General features: G+C 31.5%; 1 protein-coding gene across 1 annotated transcript; it reads left to right on the top strand.

Moving 5' to 3' along the window:
- The first annotated feature begins 420 nt into the window (after positions 1-420).
- On the top strand, positions 421-15,993 carry LOC142551716 (ADP-ribosylation factor GTPase-activating protein AGD1-like). The gene is made up of 19 exons (XM_075661100.1): positions 421-803; positions 1,813-1,889; positions 2,833-2,933; positions 3,621-3,691; positions 4,645-4,707; positions 5,423-5,467; positions 6,507-6,572; positions 6,692-6,739; positions 6,858-6,953; positions 7,038-7,079; positions 7,900-8,115; positions 8,216-8,347; positions 8,442-8,669; positions 8,841-8,924; positions 9,004-9,318; positions 9,502-9,647; positions 9,724-9,814; positions 14,516-14,988; positions 15,578-15,993. The coding sequence occupies exons 1-19, from the start codon at positions 759-761 to the stop codon at positions 15,687-15,689; spliced, it is 2,451 nt and encodes an 816-aa protein (XP_075517215.1). The 5' UTR covers positions 421-758; the 3' UTR covers positions 15,690-15,993.
- The last annotated feature ends 944 nt before the right edge of the window (positions 15,994-16,937 follow it).

Below are 16,937 nucleotides of genomic sequence, written 5' to 3'. Positions count from 1 at the left end.
TATTTTATAAAAAATTACTTTTATAAATACTTGTCCTAACAGGGCCAGATGTATTATTTTTTGTGGATAAATTCATTGAAATTCATTATTATGTATAAAATATGATATGAATAATAATGAAAAAACGTACTCTATAAATTAGAGTAAGTGAGACTATGTAAGAAAGAATTAATGTCAAATAAGTAATATTTAATAAATTTAATGACTTTCAATGAAAAATGACAAAAAAAAAAAAAAAAAAATTCAAAGCCATCGGATGAAATCTAAACTCAAAAAAATATATATACATATTGTCTGTGAGCCGATGGCAGACAGAGCTTGCGCATGGCAACAAACAGGAATAGAAATTGGCGCGCTCTGACAGTTAAAACGAAAGGCATAGTAATATATATTAATTTAAACCAAAAATATATAAAAGTGGAGAGCATATACATAAAAAAGCTCTCTTTTGTGACAGCCATGAAATACCGCAAAATATGGTCCCCCTTTCCCAATTCTTCCTCCATTTTCACCTCTCCTGAATCAAACCCATCATTTATTTCTCTCTTTTTTCAATATATTATTGAATTCCTTCTTCCAGACAGGTTTGACTCTGATAATTCGCATCAAGATATGATCTTTTGATCGCTGGCTCCTCGATTGCATTGTGGGCATGTGGTTTGCTCGGATATCATCTAGTATTTTGCGTCTTTTCCCTTAAACGGTTCAATGGGATCAATTAATGACGTAAAATAGGCTGTCATACGCAGGAGACAAATATGTATTTCACCAGGCTAGATGATTCGCCTATGTTTCGGCAACAGGTTATTTTCATGTCTTGTTTTCTTTTTGTATGTATCAAGTGTATTCTCCAGATATTCAAGACTTTCCTGTAGAGTTTAAATTCTCTACATTGTGTGGGTTACTGGAGGGGGTTGTTTACTTTTGATCATTTTATGCAACGCCTATTTTTGAAGAATAATAACTTTGGGCTGAGTTACTTTGGTAACCCGTAGAAATCGGTTGTAATTAGAGAGCAGTGTTGGAGTGAATTAATACTGCCGGCGTTACAGTAATGGGGTTTATTCGATACACTTTGTTACAAAATGTTGAAAGTGAAATTTTGTTGGGGCAATATGCATTTTGGCAGGGTTTTTAAGTTTCAAAACCAAAGTTGGAGAAAAAAGAAGAAAGGGAAAAAGTAGTATAATGGAAAATTTTAGTGGCAGTTTCTATTACATACTAGTATCTGCAGTAAGCCAGTCTCTGATTAAACAGTTTCTTGAGGTTCCTTCCACATGAAAATCTTATAAAACTTCCCGTCTGGGCCTGCTTGGAAAGACGGCAAGTCCGGGTTGTAGCTCGACTTAAAGGAGAGGAGTGGTTTGGCTACCGATGACCGGCTTCACATTAAGAATCTGCAGACAAAGATTGAAAAAGACCCACTGCCTTTTACTTGTGATATATAACCTCATGTGTGATTGTGTCTAATGGAAAATTTTAGTGTAGTTTCTATTAGAGACATGCATCCTAGGATATGGGCATGACAGTAGTCATTGATTCCTGGCTTCAGCCGATTGGGTACAAGTGTACCATGATAATAATTATGTCATTAACTATGGTATTGATTAAAAAATCAGCAATATTTCTAACTATTCGTAGCACTTTTTTTTCAATAGCTCTAGAGGTTCATCTCTCTCTCTTTTTTGAACATAAAACACAAAATTGTTTCATCTCTTATATTTCATTCAAATACCCAATCTAACGTACACAGATCGCGTATATTTTTATGTCTGAACTTTATGGACACATAGTCTTTGTTTGACCATGCAGATCCAGTTGCTGGAAGACACTGCTGAGACATTACGGGATAGAAGTCTTAAGTTTCATAAAGGATGTCGGAAGTACATGTAACTTACGAGCTATGCATTTTTTTCACATCTTTGATAATTTATTACAGAGTCATCAGCTTATGCATCGAGTTTTATTTTAACGATATCTTTTAATTATCGTATGTGCATTATTTAGCACAGTTAAGCATCTTGTGCAAAAACAGTTGTTTGGGCTCTAACTTTTGTAACCTTGCGAAATTCTGAATGACTTTTCTGTTGTGTTCGTGAATATAAGTGTTGGATGCAGCTTGTGTGTCACTTATGAATATGTGGATGGATGGATAAAATTGTACTTGATATCTTAAACATCTTCTTTCCTTCTTTGCTCGACCAATTTGCTCTTTTCTGTTTCACATATTTACTCTGGGACATCGTTAACTTTGGTTCAAGTAGATCGGTTTGTTATCTTCATTTTCTAATTGACGAAATCTTGTCAAATTTAGCATATGGTCATCTGTTTCATGATTTTTTTTGGGGTAAAATGGAGAATTGATGAAACATGGATGGTTGTTCGGTTCTTTTTTTTTTTTTTTTGGAGTTTTGGGGGAAAATCTCGGGGGAATAAAATTCATGTTTGGTTTTGAGAAAAATGAATTGTTGCCAGTAGATGCTAATTTATGTAAAAAATTATTGGATAAATTATTTTAAATTGAAAATTTAATGTTATGAATTTATAATATAATATAACAATAGCATATTTTTTAGAAGTGAGAAAAAATTATTTAAAATTAATGATTATGTTGGGTGGATTGATGAGGTGGGAAATGGGGGAAGAGGATAAAAATAGATAATAGCGTTTGTTTTGTTTTGTTTTGTTTTGTTTTGGCAGATGAAAATGTGAGATATTTTCTTCATTTCTCTGTTCTCTAACTTTTTCTATCATGTAATAAATTTTCAATTACATGCTGTTTTGCAAAACTTTTCCTTTATTGTTACTAGCCCTTTTTTATTGGATACATAGAGACGGACTTGGAGAAGCATATGATATGGACATTGCTTTCGCAAGCTCCCTTGAAAGTTTTTCTGGAGGACATAATGATCCAATATCGGTATCATTTGGAGGTATATTTTTAATTTTTTAAATACAGATACTCTTCCATGCTCATGAATGGAAATCAGGAGGCAAAGTTCGTCAACTACGCACATTTCTCAATCTTCCTCACCCAAAAAGTAAGAAGAGATAAAATAAGGCAGTGACAGAGAGTTGGGTTTGCTAGTTGTTTTTTTTCTTATTCTTGTACAAATTTGTCTTTAAGAAGAAGAAATCTATAGCAGGAATGTTTTGGCTGGATTTGACTTGGCTTGCCAGACAGAGGATGGAGAGAAAAAGTCAAGAAATTATAAAAATCGTTTTTAGCTGCTCACATTCTATAAATTTTAAGATGGCTTGGCTTGACAGCAACGGATTAATCAATATTGTGCTCAACGAAACTTCAAGTCAAAGTTTTTGAGTTGTGGTTTCTGATTTCGGTCGGGCTAGGCATCATAATAAGAGGCCTTATGGGCCGAAGCTGAATTGGTAGCTATAGATTTATTTATACAAAACTAAGCCATCTGATCACTTTAGTGGCTAAACATGGACATCTCTGAACTGCTAAGATTCGACTATGAGAAGATCCTAGAAAAAAAATCAAATGGCACCACATTTAACCCATAAAATATGTCATAAATAATTGTTGTGTATTCTTTGTTATTAATTCTGTATATTCAAGTCTTGGTGATGTTGGTTTAAGTCTAGTTATATTTCAGGCCCAGATATGGAAAAATTTGCAATCGCACTCAGAGAAATTGGAACTTACAAGGAAATTCTTCGGTCACAGGTGGAAACTTTTCTCTTTCTTGCGTTATTATAGCTCATGCTGTTGGTAAACAATATAGCGCAATAGCTGGATAACTTGGTGATTTACTACTAATATGCTCTGTCAAAATCTCAGGATATGTGATATATGCATGCTTATTGAAAAAATGGGTGTCGGGTGAGCATTGATATGGGCTGATGAGTTTAGGCTAATTTGTTAAGAAGGAAAAGTCCAAGGCACCTTGGAATCAAGAATCACAGATCAAATATAGGAGACTACGTTAGTTCTTCGTAGAAGGAACTGATTCTAGTCTTATCCCCTTCATATATATTATGTTTTTCCAAAAAAATTTGATGTTCTCATGTTTACTTTAATGCCCAAGGAGTTTCTAGAATTATGCTCCGTATTAATCATTTGCGAGGTTTCTAGGCTTCAAGTTTACATGTTAATCGACTTCCACTGTAAATTTGAGTTGTAATCTCTCGAAGTTGTACTTCGGATGGCTACATGTTTGGCGAACAATGAAGGCTTTACAACCCCATGAATTGGACCTACGGTAGTCTGCAGGCCATACTTTATACCATCACTAGAAATCAGAAGCAATATTTTGTCATAAGTGTGCTTATCTTCCCCTTTTATGATCCATATCTTAAACTTCTTGGAGAGACTGTAGCGTTCTTCAGTGTTTCTTGAATTTGGTTCTTGTCCCCTACAGTTACTCTTAGTCACCCATCGATGTTATTGATAAGTGGAAATATAATGGTTTTTAAACTTGTGAGCAGGAATGTTTGAATAAATAGTGAGTAATGATAGAAATCTTATGGGGCCTCAATGTAATCATTGTCCTCTGAGCTTGTATCGTCTCTCCTTATCAAGATATTTGGCTCTGAAAATATCTTTTTGATATTAAGTATGTGAAACGACTTCTATCCTTTTGTGGCTTCTTGCTGACATTCTTCACTTGTCCCTTTTAGGTAGAGCACGTGCTGAATGACAAACTTCTGTACTTTGCTAATGTTGATCTTCAAGATGTCAAGGTATGCCCTATTTCACAATTGTGTTACACATATTTTATGTTTTGCTGGTCCTTACATTTTATTGGTGGGCCCTGATTTTAGGACAGCATTAATCACTAGAAAACATCATCGTACTAATGCATTTTCAGTTTATTGTCATGTGAGTTTAGATTGCAAGCGTGCATTGTCCAGCAACTACTAAGTTCTGCTAAGATACACAATTAGATATAAGCTAATGACTAGTATCCAGGCGATGGGGTGTAGTAAAAGCTATGGATGAAGAACATGACGGATCATCCTAAGAAATAAAAATACAGTGATTCTATGTGAAAACTCATGCACATATTTTTATAAATGCTTTTTGATGGATAAGTCATTATTACTCTTCAACTGTCATGAACTAGCAGCAAAGTTGAATTTTTACATATTTGTTTAGTTTCAAACAATAGATTAGATATGTGCTTGGTCGAACCTGGGATATTGTACATACCATCTGTAGCTCTTCCTTTTTTAACCTGACCTTTTCGTGGACCATCTGTCGAAGAAAATGAAGATTTTGTACTGAGCTCAAGGATGTTAATTTCAGCTGTATCAAAATTTGGGAGGATGTGGCTACCTACATCTACACCTCTGTCACGCACCTAAAAAATTTCTACTATCTTGGCATTTTTCCCCACCTCTCACGTAATTCCTAGAAATTTTGTATCTTACATTGTTGTTATTTGATCAAACACAGGAAGCCCGCAAGCGCTTTGACAAAGCCAATGCAATTTATGACCAGGTGTGGATCGAGTCATTATTTCTGAAGTCAATATTAAAACTTCAAGTGTGATTTTTCTCCGAATTTGATGTTTGGTGTCTTTTAATTATCCTTAATCTTTTGTTACTTGATTAGCATGAAGTGGGCGGTGTGGGGGGCCTAAGTTGTGCTAAAGATACAAGCATAAAAGATACAAGCATACTATATCAAGGATCTGAATATGTAGGATATATGAGTAACTCAGATGAATGACAAAAACACCTGCAGGGTGGCTATGGTGTCTCAGAAGCGAAAATGTCCAAATGGAATTACCTCAAATGCACATTGTGTCGTAGATTTATTATTTGCAAAATAGGGAACGGACTGACATACTGCACTGTAGATGAGCGTCAAAACAGAAGAACAACTATCACTTGCTTATCCAAAACTCTTTCTGATTGAAGTCATCTCCATTCCTTAGTCCTTCCATTATTGCCTTTTTACTTTTCCATCAACAGGTGAGTAAACAAGGAAGACTCGAAGTGATTCCATTGATAGGAGATGTTTATATGGGGCAGATAAATTAAACCTTGACAATTCTACATAACAGAAGGTCTTGTTTTGTTGTGAACTTGGAGTTGATATTGATTTTATGGTATTCTCTTTTATCAGCGAATTCAACACTTCATGTGCAAGTTCATAAGAGTGATTACAAGGATCAACTTAATAATTAAAATTCCTCAATAAAAGATAGGAACAGCTACTTATCCTTTGTAGGGAACGATACAAAGGAAGATAGCGAATATCTCTCTGTTAGTACCATTTGGGTGTTGTTTCGCTCGGTAGAAATTAAATCCAGCATAAACTGCTTCCCTTTTATATCTGGACAGTGAAATGGTATGCTTCGCTCTATGCAACTTATCCCTTTTATAAACTGCTTATCCCTTTTATAAACTGCTTCCCTTTAGCAGTCTAGTTCCTACATATTTGAAACAAGAAAAAAACAGTGTTGGTTTGTTTCACTTCTGTGACATAGACTGGTACTTGATATACTGGAATGTCTATCCCTGTCGTGTTTCAGGTTCGTGAAAAGTTTTTATCGCTCAGGAAAAGTTCAAGGATAGACATAGCTACTGCCCTAGAGGAGGTATCTGACCATGAATACCTATCTAATTCAGTATCACTTTATTCCTGTGGCTGTAACTATCAGATAGTTGCCATGGGTTACCATAATCTGTTGAATTCTAATTTATCAAGATTTTCCAGGAACTCCACAATGCAAGATCAACTTTTGAACAAACGCGCTTCAATCTGGTTTGATAATCAATTCCAAGTCATGTAGTTTCAAATTTTCTATATCACATAGCAATGCTGAAGGATTCAGTTGGGAAGGGGAAGATTTTGAGCACCCTGCTTTCTCCTTCAAATTCAGGTCCGTGCCCTCTCAGCTGTAGAAGCAAAGAAGAGGTTTGAATTTTTAGAGGCTGTTGGCGGTACAATGGATGCTCATCTTCGTTACTTTAAACAGGTTTGTGGCATAATGAGAAATTGTCATTGCTCATGGTGTGCATTGTTGTTTGTTTACTTATTCTGAAGTTCCTCTCTATGCTAGGGGTACGAACTGTTGCACCAAATGGAGCCTTATATTAATCAGGTGTATTTTGTATTACTATTTTTCAGTTGAACCCTCGTTTCTCTATATCTTTTCTTATTTTTCGTGTAGATTGTACTTTTCTTTTAAAAAGAATAGATTTGCAGTTGATTTACCCAATATATGGGAAAAATTAAAGAAAGATGATTGTTCTCAGGGAAAAAGCACAGCAATGCCTATCTGAATTTTTTGATTTCCTTTAGATTCTATGTACAGAGGAATTTCTTAATTTGATATTGAACAACTAGCAGTAGAAAGTATTGAAACGGCAAGTGAAAATAAGTATGACAAGGAATGGTCCTGCCATGATAACGGAATAGGAACTAGCATGAATTCAGAATTAAATGATTATATACTAGATGATGCAGTTTATTTTTCCCCGCAAAGGACAATTTGTACTCCAGCAGATAGTTTTTCCCTTAACATGAGGATGGGTTAAGAAAATTTAATTTTTTTTATCAAACCTGGTTTGGAGGCTTTATGATAAATATTTCAGATCTTCCTCATCAAGATTATATTTGGGGAGGATAGTCCGTTAAATTATTACACAACCTTTTGGTTTTGGCAGCAATTATTCATCCTTTACAATGAAGTTATTTGCAAGGATTGAATTTGTTGACTGATGTAGTTACTCAAAGCTATGATAAGTGCCTCTTGATTTGAGTTGATTTGCATATATAGATAATTGTTATCCAAGTATATGATTTAGTGTTCACGGTTTAGGAATTTTTTTTCGATTTGTGGTACTCTTAGTTGCTCCTGTATATAATGTTTTCATCTCAACATGCACCCGCTCTTTGTTCATTTTGCTACTATACTACAGGTATTGGCTTATGCCCAACAAGCAAGACAAAATTCTAACTATGAGCAAGCAGCACTCAATGATCGTATGCAAGAATATCAAAGACAAGTTGATCAAGAAAACAGACGGTCTTTTAGTGGATCTTTTGGTCCCACAAGTACGGATGGTATACAGTCTTTTTCCAGAAACTCCCATAAAATGATAGATGCAGTGATGCGCTCTGCTTCTGAGGGAAAGGTTGTTTTCTGATACTGCCTTTGCATTTCTAATATTCTCTTTCTAGACTTCTATTTCTTTTAGAGATGTCATTTCTGTAACTAAGACTGCAATAGTGTAGGTACAAACCATTAAACAAGGATATCTCTCGAAACGATCCTCCAATTTGAGAGGCGATTGGAAGAGAAGATTTTTTGTTCTTGACAGCCGGGGAAGGCTATTCTATTATCGCAAACAATGGAGCAGGCCAACTGTGAGTCATGGAATAACAAACTCACTGTGCCCTGCATGTTGTTTCAGTTTTATGATACTTTTTGCTAACTTGATCATTTGGCACTCAGTTTCAGGGTTCTAACGGTCCTATTCCCATACATAGAAGTTCTCCCTCTGAACCTGGTTCTGGACTGTTAAGCCGGTGGCTTTCATCTCATTACCATGGTGGTGTGCATGATGAAAAATCTGTTGCACGTCACACGGTGAACCTGCTGACATCAACAATAAAAGTTGACGCAGAGCAATCTGATCTAAGATTTTGCTTCAGGATTATTTCCCCGACAAAAAATTACACTTTACAGGTTAACTTTTTGGCATCAGATAGAATTTTTGATTTTATCTCTTTCACAAAAACTCTGAAGTGGCCGATATGTCCGAGGTTTAGTTTCTGTGCTGCACATACTTTTCAACAGTATATATCTCCGTGGACATAAGGATATGATAATTGGCAATTCCTTGTTTGATACAGGCAGAAAAGTGCAGCAGACCAAATGGACTGGATTGAAAAAATAACTGGAGTTATTACTTCTTTGCTGAGTTCACAGACTCCTGAGAGGGTAAACAAATTGTGATTGAATGGGCAGTTTCTTTCATTTGTATTCTCATTGTTGTAATCATAATTCATTTGTATCTCAGCATTTCTGTTGTAGTCCAGTTAGTGAAAGCAGTCCCATTGGAAGTCCTGACCATGATGTGAGGACCATTGAAGAATATGCATCGGAAAAGGATCTTTCATCACGAAATATTATGCGAGTATCCAAAAGTTCAGTCCAAATACCCAGCAGCTCAAAAAATGAAAAGCCAGTCAATGCTTTGAAAAAGTTGCCTGGAAATGATAAATGTGCCGATTGTGGTGCACCTGAACCAGATTGGGCTTCCTTGAATCTTGGCATTCTTATATGTATTGAATGCTCTGGCGTTCATCGCAATCTTGGTGTGCATATATCCAAGGCAAGTTGACATAGCTTCCTTATTGTGCCTAAATAATTTTGTCCATGGATTCAATTATTTTCTATTTTGATGTCGATGTAAATCCAAGGGAGTGTTTGATTTCTACCGAGGATGTTAATCATGAGCCAAAAAATATTCGACATCTATACACTCATCTCATGGTTTTCCAAACTTTTAATGCAGGTAAGATCCTTAACACTTGATGTGAAAGTTTGGGAACCTTCTGTCATTGCTTTGTTTCAAGCACTTGGCAATGTCTTTGTCAACTCAATATGGGAGGGATTGTTGCAAGCAAGTAGAACTGTTCAGGCAGATGAAATACCAAGAAGGTAAAGTTTACCGGAATCAACATTATTGTCATGTTCTTCATATTTGTTTATAACGAGTATGATATTTATACCACAGGTCTCTTGAATCTGACAAACACAAAAAGTTTTATAGCAAACCAAAGCATAGCGATCATATATCAGTGAAAGAGAAGTTCATTCAAGCAAAGGTATCACCTCATTTGATTAATATTCAGTTTTTTTTTTTTTTTTTTTTGTGTGTTTTTGCTTTCAATCCTCTTAGGACTAGTGATGCCTGAGCAGTAATCGATAGGTAAATGTGGCAATCTCTATATATCTTCAGAATTTAAGCAGCTTAGAAGGCATAGTGATATGACACAAACTACTATGGATGAGAAAACTTTTTTCCAAGGAATGTGTGGAGCGAGCGATTGCCCTTTGATCGAGACCTTAAAGCTTTTCTTTCTGGAAATGGCATTAATGCCAAACTTCCTGCCTTCGTTTTCAATGACTTTTTAACATTCAGATTTCCATGGGACTTATTTCACATAGGAAGTAGTGCAATCATTTTTCTCAATAAGCTAAGCCAGTCCTAAAGTAGAGTGGAAGGATGAGCACTATCAGCCATAATAGATACTAGCATGAAGCACGTGCGATGCACGTAAATACCAATTATATGATAAAAATTAAAATTTTGATTTTATAAAAAAATAATTTGAATCATTTTGTTATTAATTTGAATTTATTCTCTTGTTATATTAGACGAATAAATTAATTAAGAACTTATATAATTTACTTTCAAATTTTTTGTCAAATTAAAATTAAAGTTGTTAATTTTATGTCATGAAATAAATTATAAGTAGCACAATATATCGAACCAAATGAACTGAAACAAATTTTTAAAAAATATATATCCAAACATCACCTATAAGGCATAGTAAAATAAAAATTAATTAAATTATGGACTTTATCAATGTATAATCATAAGTGACATAAATTTAGCACACTGACGATAAATATTCATCAAAAAAATATCGAAACTAATGAGATAATAATATTGATAGTAAAATATAACTCATTTAAATAAGATTATATGGTAAATATCAAATAAAATCTGATAAACTCATAAATAATTATTAAATATAAAATTTAAACTACCGGTATGATTTTCACTTAAAAAATATAAATATAACCAAATACATAACTTGCATAAAAAATGTTATTTTTTGTATTTGTTGAATTAGTTAGTTTGATTTAAAAATAAATAAATAAATAAAGATGTTAATATATCATATGTAAAAGCTCTAATACTTTGATAGATGTTAATCAATGATCATTATAATTTATATTTATTATAAGGATTGTGTGATATATTATTTTTTATATTAGAAAATAATATTTCATTATGATATAACTCAATTTTATTTCTCTCACGCTCGTTTACAATTGAAAAAGTTTTCTATTATCCACATATTTATATGTATATAGAATGCAATAATTTTTTTTAAATGAAATAGAATGAAATATGACATAATTAAATATTATAATGAAAAATAAAGGAATAAAGTCAAAAGCATAAAACTATAACCATAAAATGTGGTTAATTAGTATTTAATTATTAATTAATAAACTAAGGGTGAAATTACCACATATGTTAATTGATAATGGAAATAAGTAAACACATCCACACATTTATATGTATATGGAATGAAATATTTTTTTTAAATAATGAGATATGACATAATTAAATATTATAATGGAAAAAAAGATATGTGAAAAATTTAAAAGCACAAAATCATAACCATAAAATGTGTTTAATTAGTCTTAATTATTATTTAATAGACTAAGTGTGAAATTACTACATATGTTAATTGATAATTGAAATAAGTAAAAATGTGAAGGGTAATTACGTCCATTCACAATTGGAAAACATTTCAAGAATCCATACTTTTATAAGTACTAGTAAGTAGCACGTGCGTTGCACGTGATATCCGAATGATTATTGTCCAATTTTTTGTGTGCTAACTTTAAGTTAAATTAGATAATTAAAAATTATCTATAAAAGAATATGATGATATATAATCAGTTAATGAAAATAATAACTAATTAAAAATGTAAACACAAATATTTATTAATAGGAAAAATGTAATATAATGACAAAAATTAAAAAAAAATTAAAAAAGCATAGCGCTATAAGTTATGATTGAGTGGATTTTGATGAATGGTCGTAAAATATATGAGACGATGAAACTAATTGTTTAACAGTTTTGCCTTAAATTTATATATTATGATAGCTGATTTTGGAACTGAAGCTAAGAAAAGATTTTAATTCTGATTTTGGTTTTACTGTTTTTGAAAATCATGGTCGGGTTTAACTTTATAACCTCAACGCCTAAATCTCAAGCATTCTAGTAGATGTTTCCAATATTACCAAATTTTGTTTATTGAATTTATAAATTTTCTGATATATAATTTTTTTTAAAAAGTGATATTAAAATATTTAAATTTCTTATTATAGCCAACTCTCTGAATTTTTCTATCAGATTCATATTTTTGATATTATTAATATATTAACATTCATAATTATTGATATAAATTCTACTAAATAATTTATTAAATTCTTTACTTTCAATTCTTAGTTAAAATTTAATAAAATATATTAGTATTAAATTTCATATTATTATATTATTATATACTTATCATGTTATTGTACTATTACATATATAATTATTTTTTTCTTATATCTTCTTGTGATACTATAATTTATTACTTAATTAGAAACTACACTAAAATATTGATGATGATGTTATTATTACTATAATTTATCTTCTTGTGATACTATAATTATCTGGATTTGTATTGATGATGATGTTATTTTTATCTTTTCACAATTATAAAATATGATCAATGATCTACACTTTTGTAGGTATATAGATAAAAAAAATTGGTTATACTGTTCTTGAAAATCATGGTCGTGTTTAGGTTTAGACATTTAATGTACAAATATTAATCAATCTTAGTAGATGTCTCAAATATCACCAAATTTTGTGTACTGGATTTATAATTTTTTCGTATGTATATATTATGAGTGCTGATTTTGAAATTGAAACTAAGAAAATTTTTACTCTGATTTCTGATTTTGGTTCTACTATTATTGAAAATCATGGTCGGGTTTAGCTTTAGACATTTAATGTCTAAATCTTAATCAATTTTAGTACATGTTTCAAATATCACCAAATTTGTATATTGAATTTATACATTTTTCGTATGTATAATATTTTTTAAAATCGATACTAAAATCTTTAATTTTATTATTATAGCAAAACTCTCCAAAAAATTTTAAGAGATTCATATTTTATGAGATTATTAACATATTGACATTCATAATTATTGATATAAATTCTTATAATAAATTTATTAAACTCTTTGATTTCAATTCATTGTATCAAATAAAATAGCTATACACTATATGATACAAAGAAACAAATTATTTGTCAATTATGCAGCAAAATTTATATATTATTATAGTTGATTTTGGAATTGAAACTAAGAAAATATTTAATCTGATTTTGATTATACTGTTCTTGAAAATCATGGTTGGGTTTAGCTTTAGACATTTAATGTATAAATCTTAATCAATCTTAGTAGATGTTTCAAATATCACCAAATTTTGTGTATTGAATTTATAATTGTTTCGTATGTATATATTATTATAGTTGATTTTGGAATTGAAACGAAGAATTTTTTTACTCTGATTTTGGTTCTACTATTCTTGAAAATCATTGTCTGGTTCAGCATTAGACATTTAATGTCTAAATTTTAATCAATTTTAGTAGATGTTTCAAATATCAACAAATTTGTATATTGAATTTATAAATTTTTCGTATGTATAATATTTTTTAAAAGTGATATTAAAATCTTTAATTTTCTTATTATAGACAAACTCTCCAAATTTTTCTAAGAGATTCATATTTTGTGAGATTGTTAACATATTGACATTCATAAATGTTGATATAAACTCTTCTAATAAATTTATTAAACTATTTGGTTTCAATTCTTTGTGTCAAATAAAATAGTTATATACTATATGAGACAAAGAAACTAATTGTTAATCAATTATGAAGCAAAATTTATATATATTATGATAGCTGATTTTGGAATTGAAACTAAGAAAATATTTACTCTGATTTTGGTTCTACTGTTCTTGAAAATCATGGTCGGGTGTAGGTGTTTCAAATATCACCAAATTTTGTGTATTGAAGTTATAATTTTTTTTGTATGTATATACTATGAGAGCTGATTTTTGAATTGAAATTAAGAAATTTTTTACTCTGATTTTGTTTCTACTATTCTTGAAAATTATGGTCTGGTTTAGCTTTGAACATCTAATGTCTAAATCTTAATCAATTTTAGTAGATGTTTCAAATATCACCAAATTTGTATATTGAATTTATAAATTTTACGTATGCATAATATATTTTAAAAGTGCTATTCATAATTGTTGATATACATTCTTATTATAAATTTATTAAACTCTTTGCTTTCAATTATTTATTAAAAAAACCAATAAAATATGTTAGTATTAAACATCATATTATTTTATATTATTGCACATATAATTAATTTTGTTCTACAACAATCAATGTATGGGGTAGTTATAATTTATTAGCATTTGTTAGAATTTTACATATATAAGTAATAATTTATTAGTATTTGTTAGAATTGTGCATATATATATCTTTAAGGAGGGCATTTGTGTCTTTTCACAATCGAAAAACACATCAATGATCCACACTTTTATAGATATATAGATATAGATTAGTAGCTGTCCATTATCCTAGGAGCAACCGTTTCTTGTGAAGACCACAACTTTTCAGTCTTTTAAATGTTCAAACTTATTTTTATTGCAGTATGTAGAAAAGCGTTACATTCACGAGGTAAAGGACAGCCAGCGTCTTCTTTCAGTTGCCGAACAGTTGTGGGGCGGTGTACGTGCTAACGACAAGAAAGCAGTATACCACCTTATTGTCGCATGGGAAGCAGATGTCAATTCAATTCATGGTCAGGCCTCACCCCTTACATCTTTAGCCAATGTAATGAGACTACATGAGCATACAAATCCAGATCAGAATTTTCGTGCTGTAGATGATGGTACTTCAAGATCTCCAGAACCACAAGTAGAAGATGAAAACAGATTCATTGATGATCTTTTTTATGGATATTCCTTGCTTCATCTTGCCTGTCAAACTGCTGATATTGGCATGGTAGAACTGCTCCTGCAGCACGGGGCAAACATAAATGCTTGTGATCTAAGAGCTCATACTCCATTGCATCATAGTATTATTAGGGGAAGAATTGGAATCGCAAAACTGCTGCTTGCCAGGTGATATGCTTTGCGTTCTCTGCTATGTTGTGTGTGTGTGTGTGTGTGTGATCTATGAAACAATAATTTGAAGGGAATGACAATATGCAGTTTCCATGCAAACCAAAAAATTCTTTTGTAGTTGAGTTTCACAAATTCCCTCATTCCAAAACTTAAGGTTATGACTTATGACTGCTGCTGCTATTTTGATTTTATGTACAGAAATAGAACCTTTTGCTGAGTTTCTAGTCCACACCATGGTAATTGTAGACAATACTTTAGGAAGGTGTGATGTTATTTGTAGAATTCAAAATGATCAGCACTATGACAAACACTAGTGCACACAGTTGAGTGCTACCTGACTTTTAATACAACTTCGATCTAGCATGATGAAAGTTGGAGCCTTGGAAGATCTTGGTTTGGGATTTCTTTGTTGAGATCATGTTATAGGGTAGGGTTGTCTGGATTAATTATGTGAAATTTCTTTTCTCCTAGTTTTTTATATTGACTTTTTAACATGTGATTCCAACAGGAATCTGGGACATTCTCGGTTTAAGATTGTTTTGAGCTCATAATCTCTCTAACTATGGTACATTTTCCTTTTCTGCAGGGGAGCAAATCCTGAAGCTGTTGACAAAGAAGGTAAAACTCCTTTTCAGCTCATTGCAGAATCGGCCCTCGATGATGTTGAGCTTCTCGCTTTCTTAAAAACATGCAAATAGATAGCATTGTTTGTTATATTTATGTTAGCAAAAAAATCCAATCCAAAAATATAGGGGATGGTTTGTTGTAGCTTGGCTTGCCATCTTTCTGGATTGAGATGTTGAGCAGCTAATTATTTTTCTCCTTGAAGATGCATGGAGGAGGAGTATGCTTTTTTTTTTTTTAATCTTGTTACCAGGATATACAATATTGTTTTTTCCCCCGTAAATACAGAGTTGTAATTTTTACTATCGATGTTATGTGATGTAACGAGGAAGACCCGGGCCATTTATCATTTAGTAATATGTGCCCTGTTTTGAGTTACTTGATGCTGGAAGATGTCGCAGATATTTAGAATAGGAAGTTTTGTAATCTAAATACTTGCAATTCTTCCCCAAGTTTTCTTGCTATTTTCCCCCAACCTGATTTTCAAATGCCCGTCAATGAAAGGAACGATCATCAAGTATTACACCAAAAAACATTGCATTCTTTGCTGTATTTCAATTACCACTAAGAAAGTACACATGTGTTACACGGGGTTGATAAACGATCGAAACATAATTATGAAATTTAGGTACTGTCTAAAATCGTTTGAATAATATTATGTTTATAAGTATTTGTCAATCTAAACAGATCAAAATACAATAGATAAAATAGCATTTTGACCATAAACATATATGTTCACTTGTTCATATGACAAACTTTTAAATTAACGTGATTATGACATAATAACAACTTTATCAAAACAGAAAAGATTTTTTTCATCCAAATATCATTCATAAAATGAAAACAATAAAAATAAATTAATAGAGATGAATTTTATTATGGCTCAAACCACAATGTACTTAAATGAAACAAACAAACTCATAAGAGATAAAAACAAAATTCTCTTAATTAATTAAAATTAACATACTATTGTTAAAATAAAACCACTAAAATTGTTATCAAGTTTAATTCAATTGTGTTTTTGCTAACTTTAATCTTTTATGGATTTTGTATACTTTCTATATTTGATTTTTAGAATTATATATTTAGATAATTAATTTTGTATCAGAATACATATTTTCACGTGGATACTTTTAACTAAATTTCATTAAAAAAATTCTACATGCAAAAATGCTTCAGAAAACAGAAATTTACATCTTATAACTTTCGAGCAATGACCTGTAAACCAAACATAGAAATCGCTTCTTCTAACATTCCATTTCAAGGAGAAAAATATTTCTCAAATTATTTTCAAAATGATCTTAAATCTAGCCAAAACTTCA

The sequence above is a fragment of the Primulina tabacum genome, chromosome 1 (genome assembly GCF_025594145.1).
Source record: "Primulina tabacum isolate GXHZ01 chromosome 1, ASM2559414v2, whole genome shotgun sequence".
Taxonomy (NCBI): Eukaryota; Viridiplantae; Streptophyta; class Magnoliopsida; order Lamiales; family Gesneriaceae; genus Primulina; species Primulina tabacum.
This window is presented reverse-complemented; position numbering and strand designations above follow the sequence as displayed.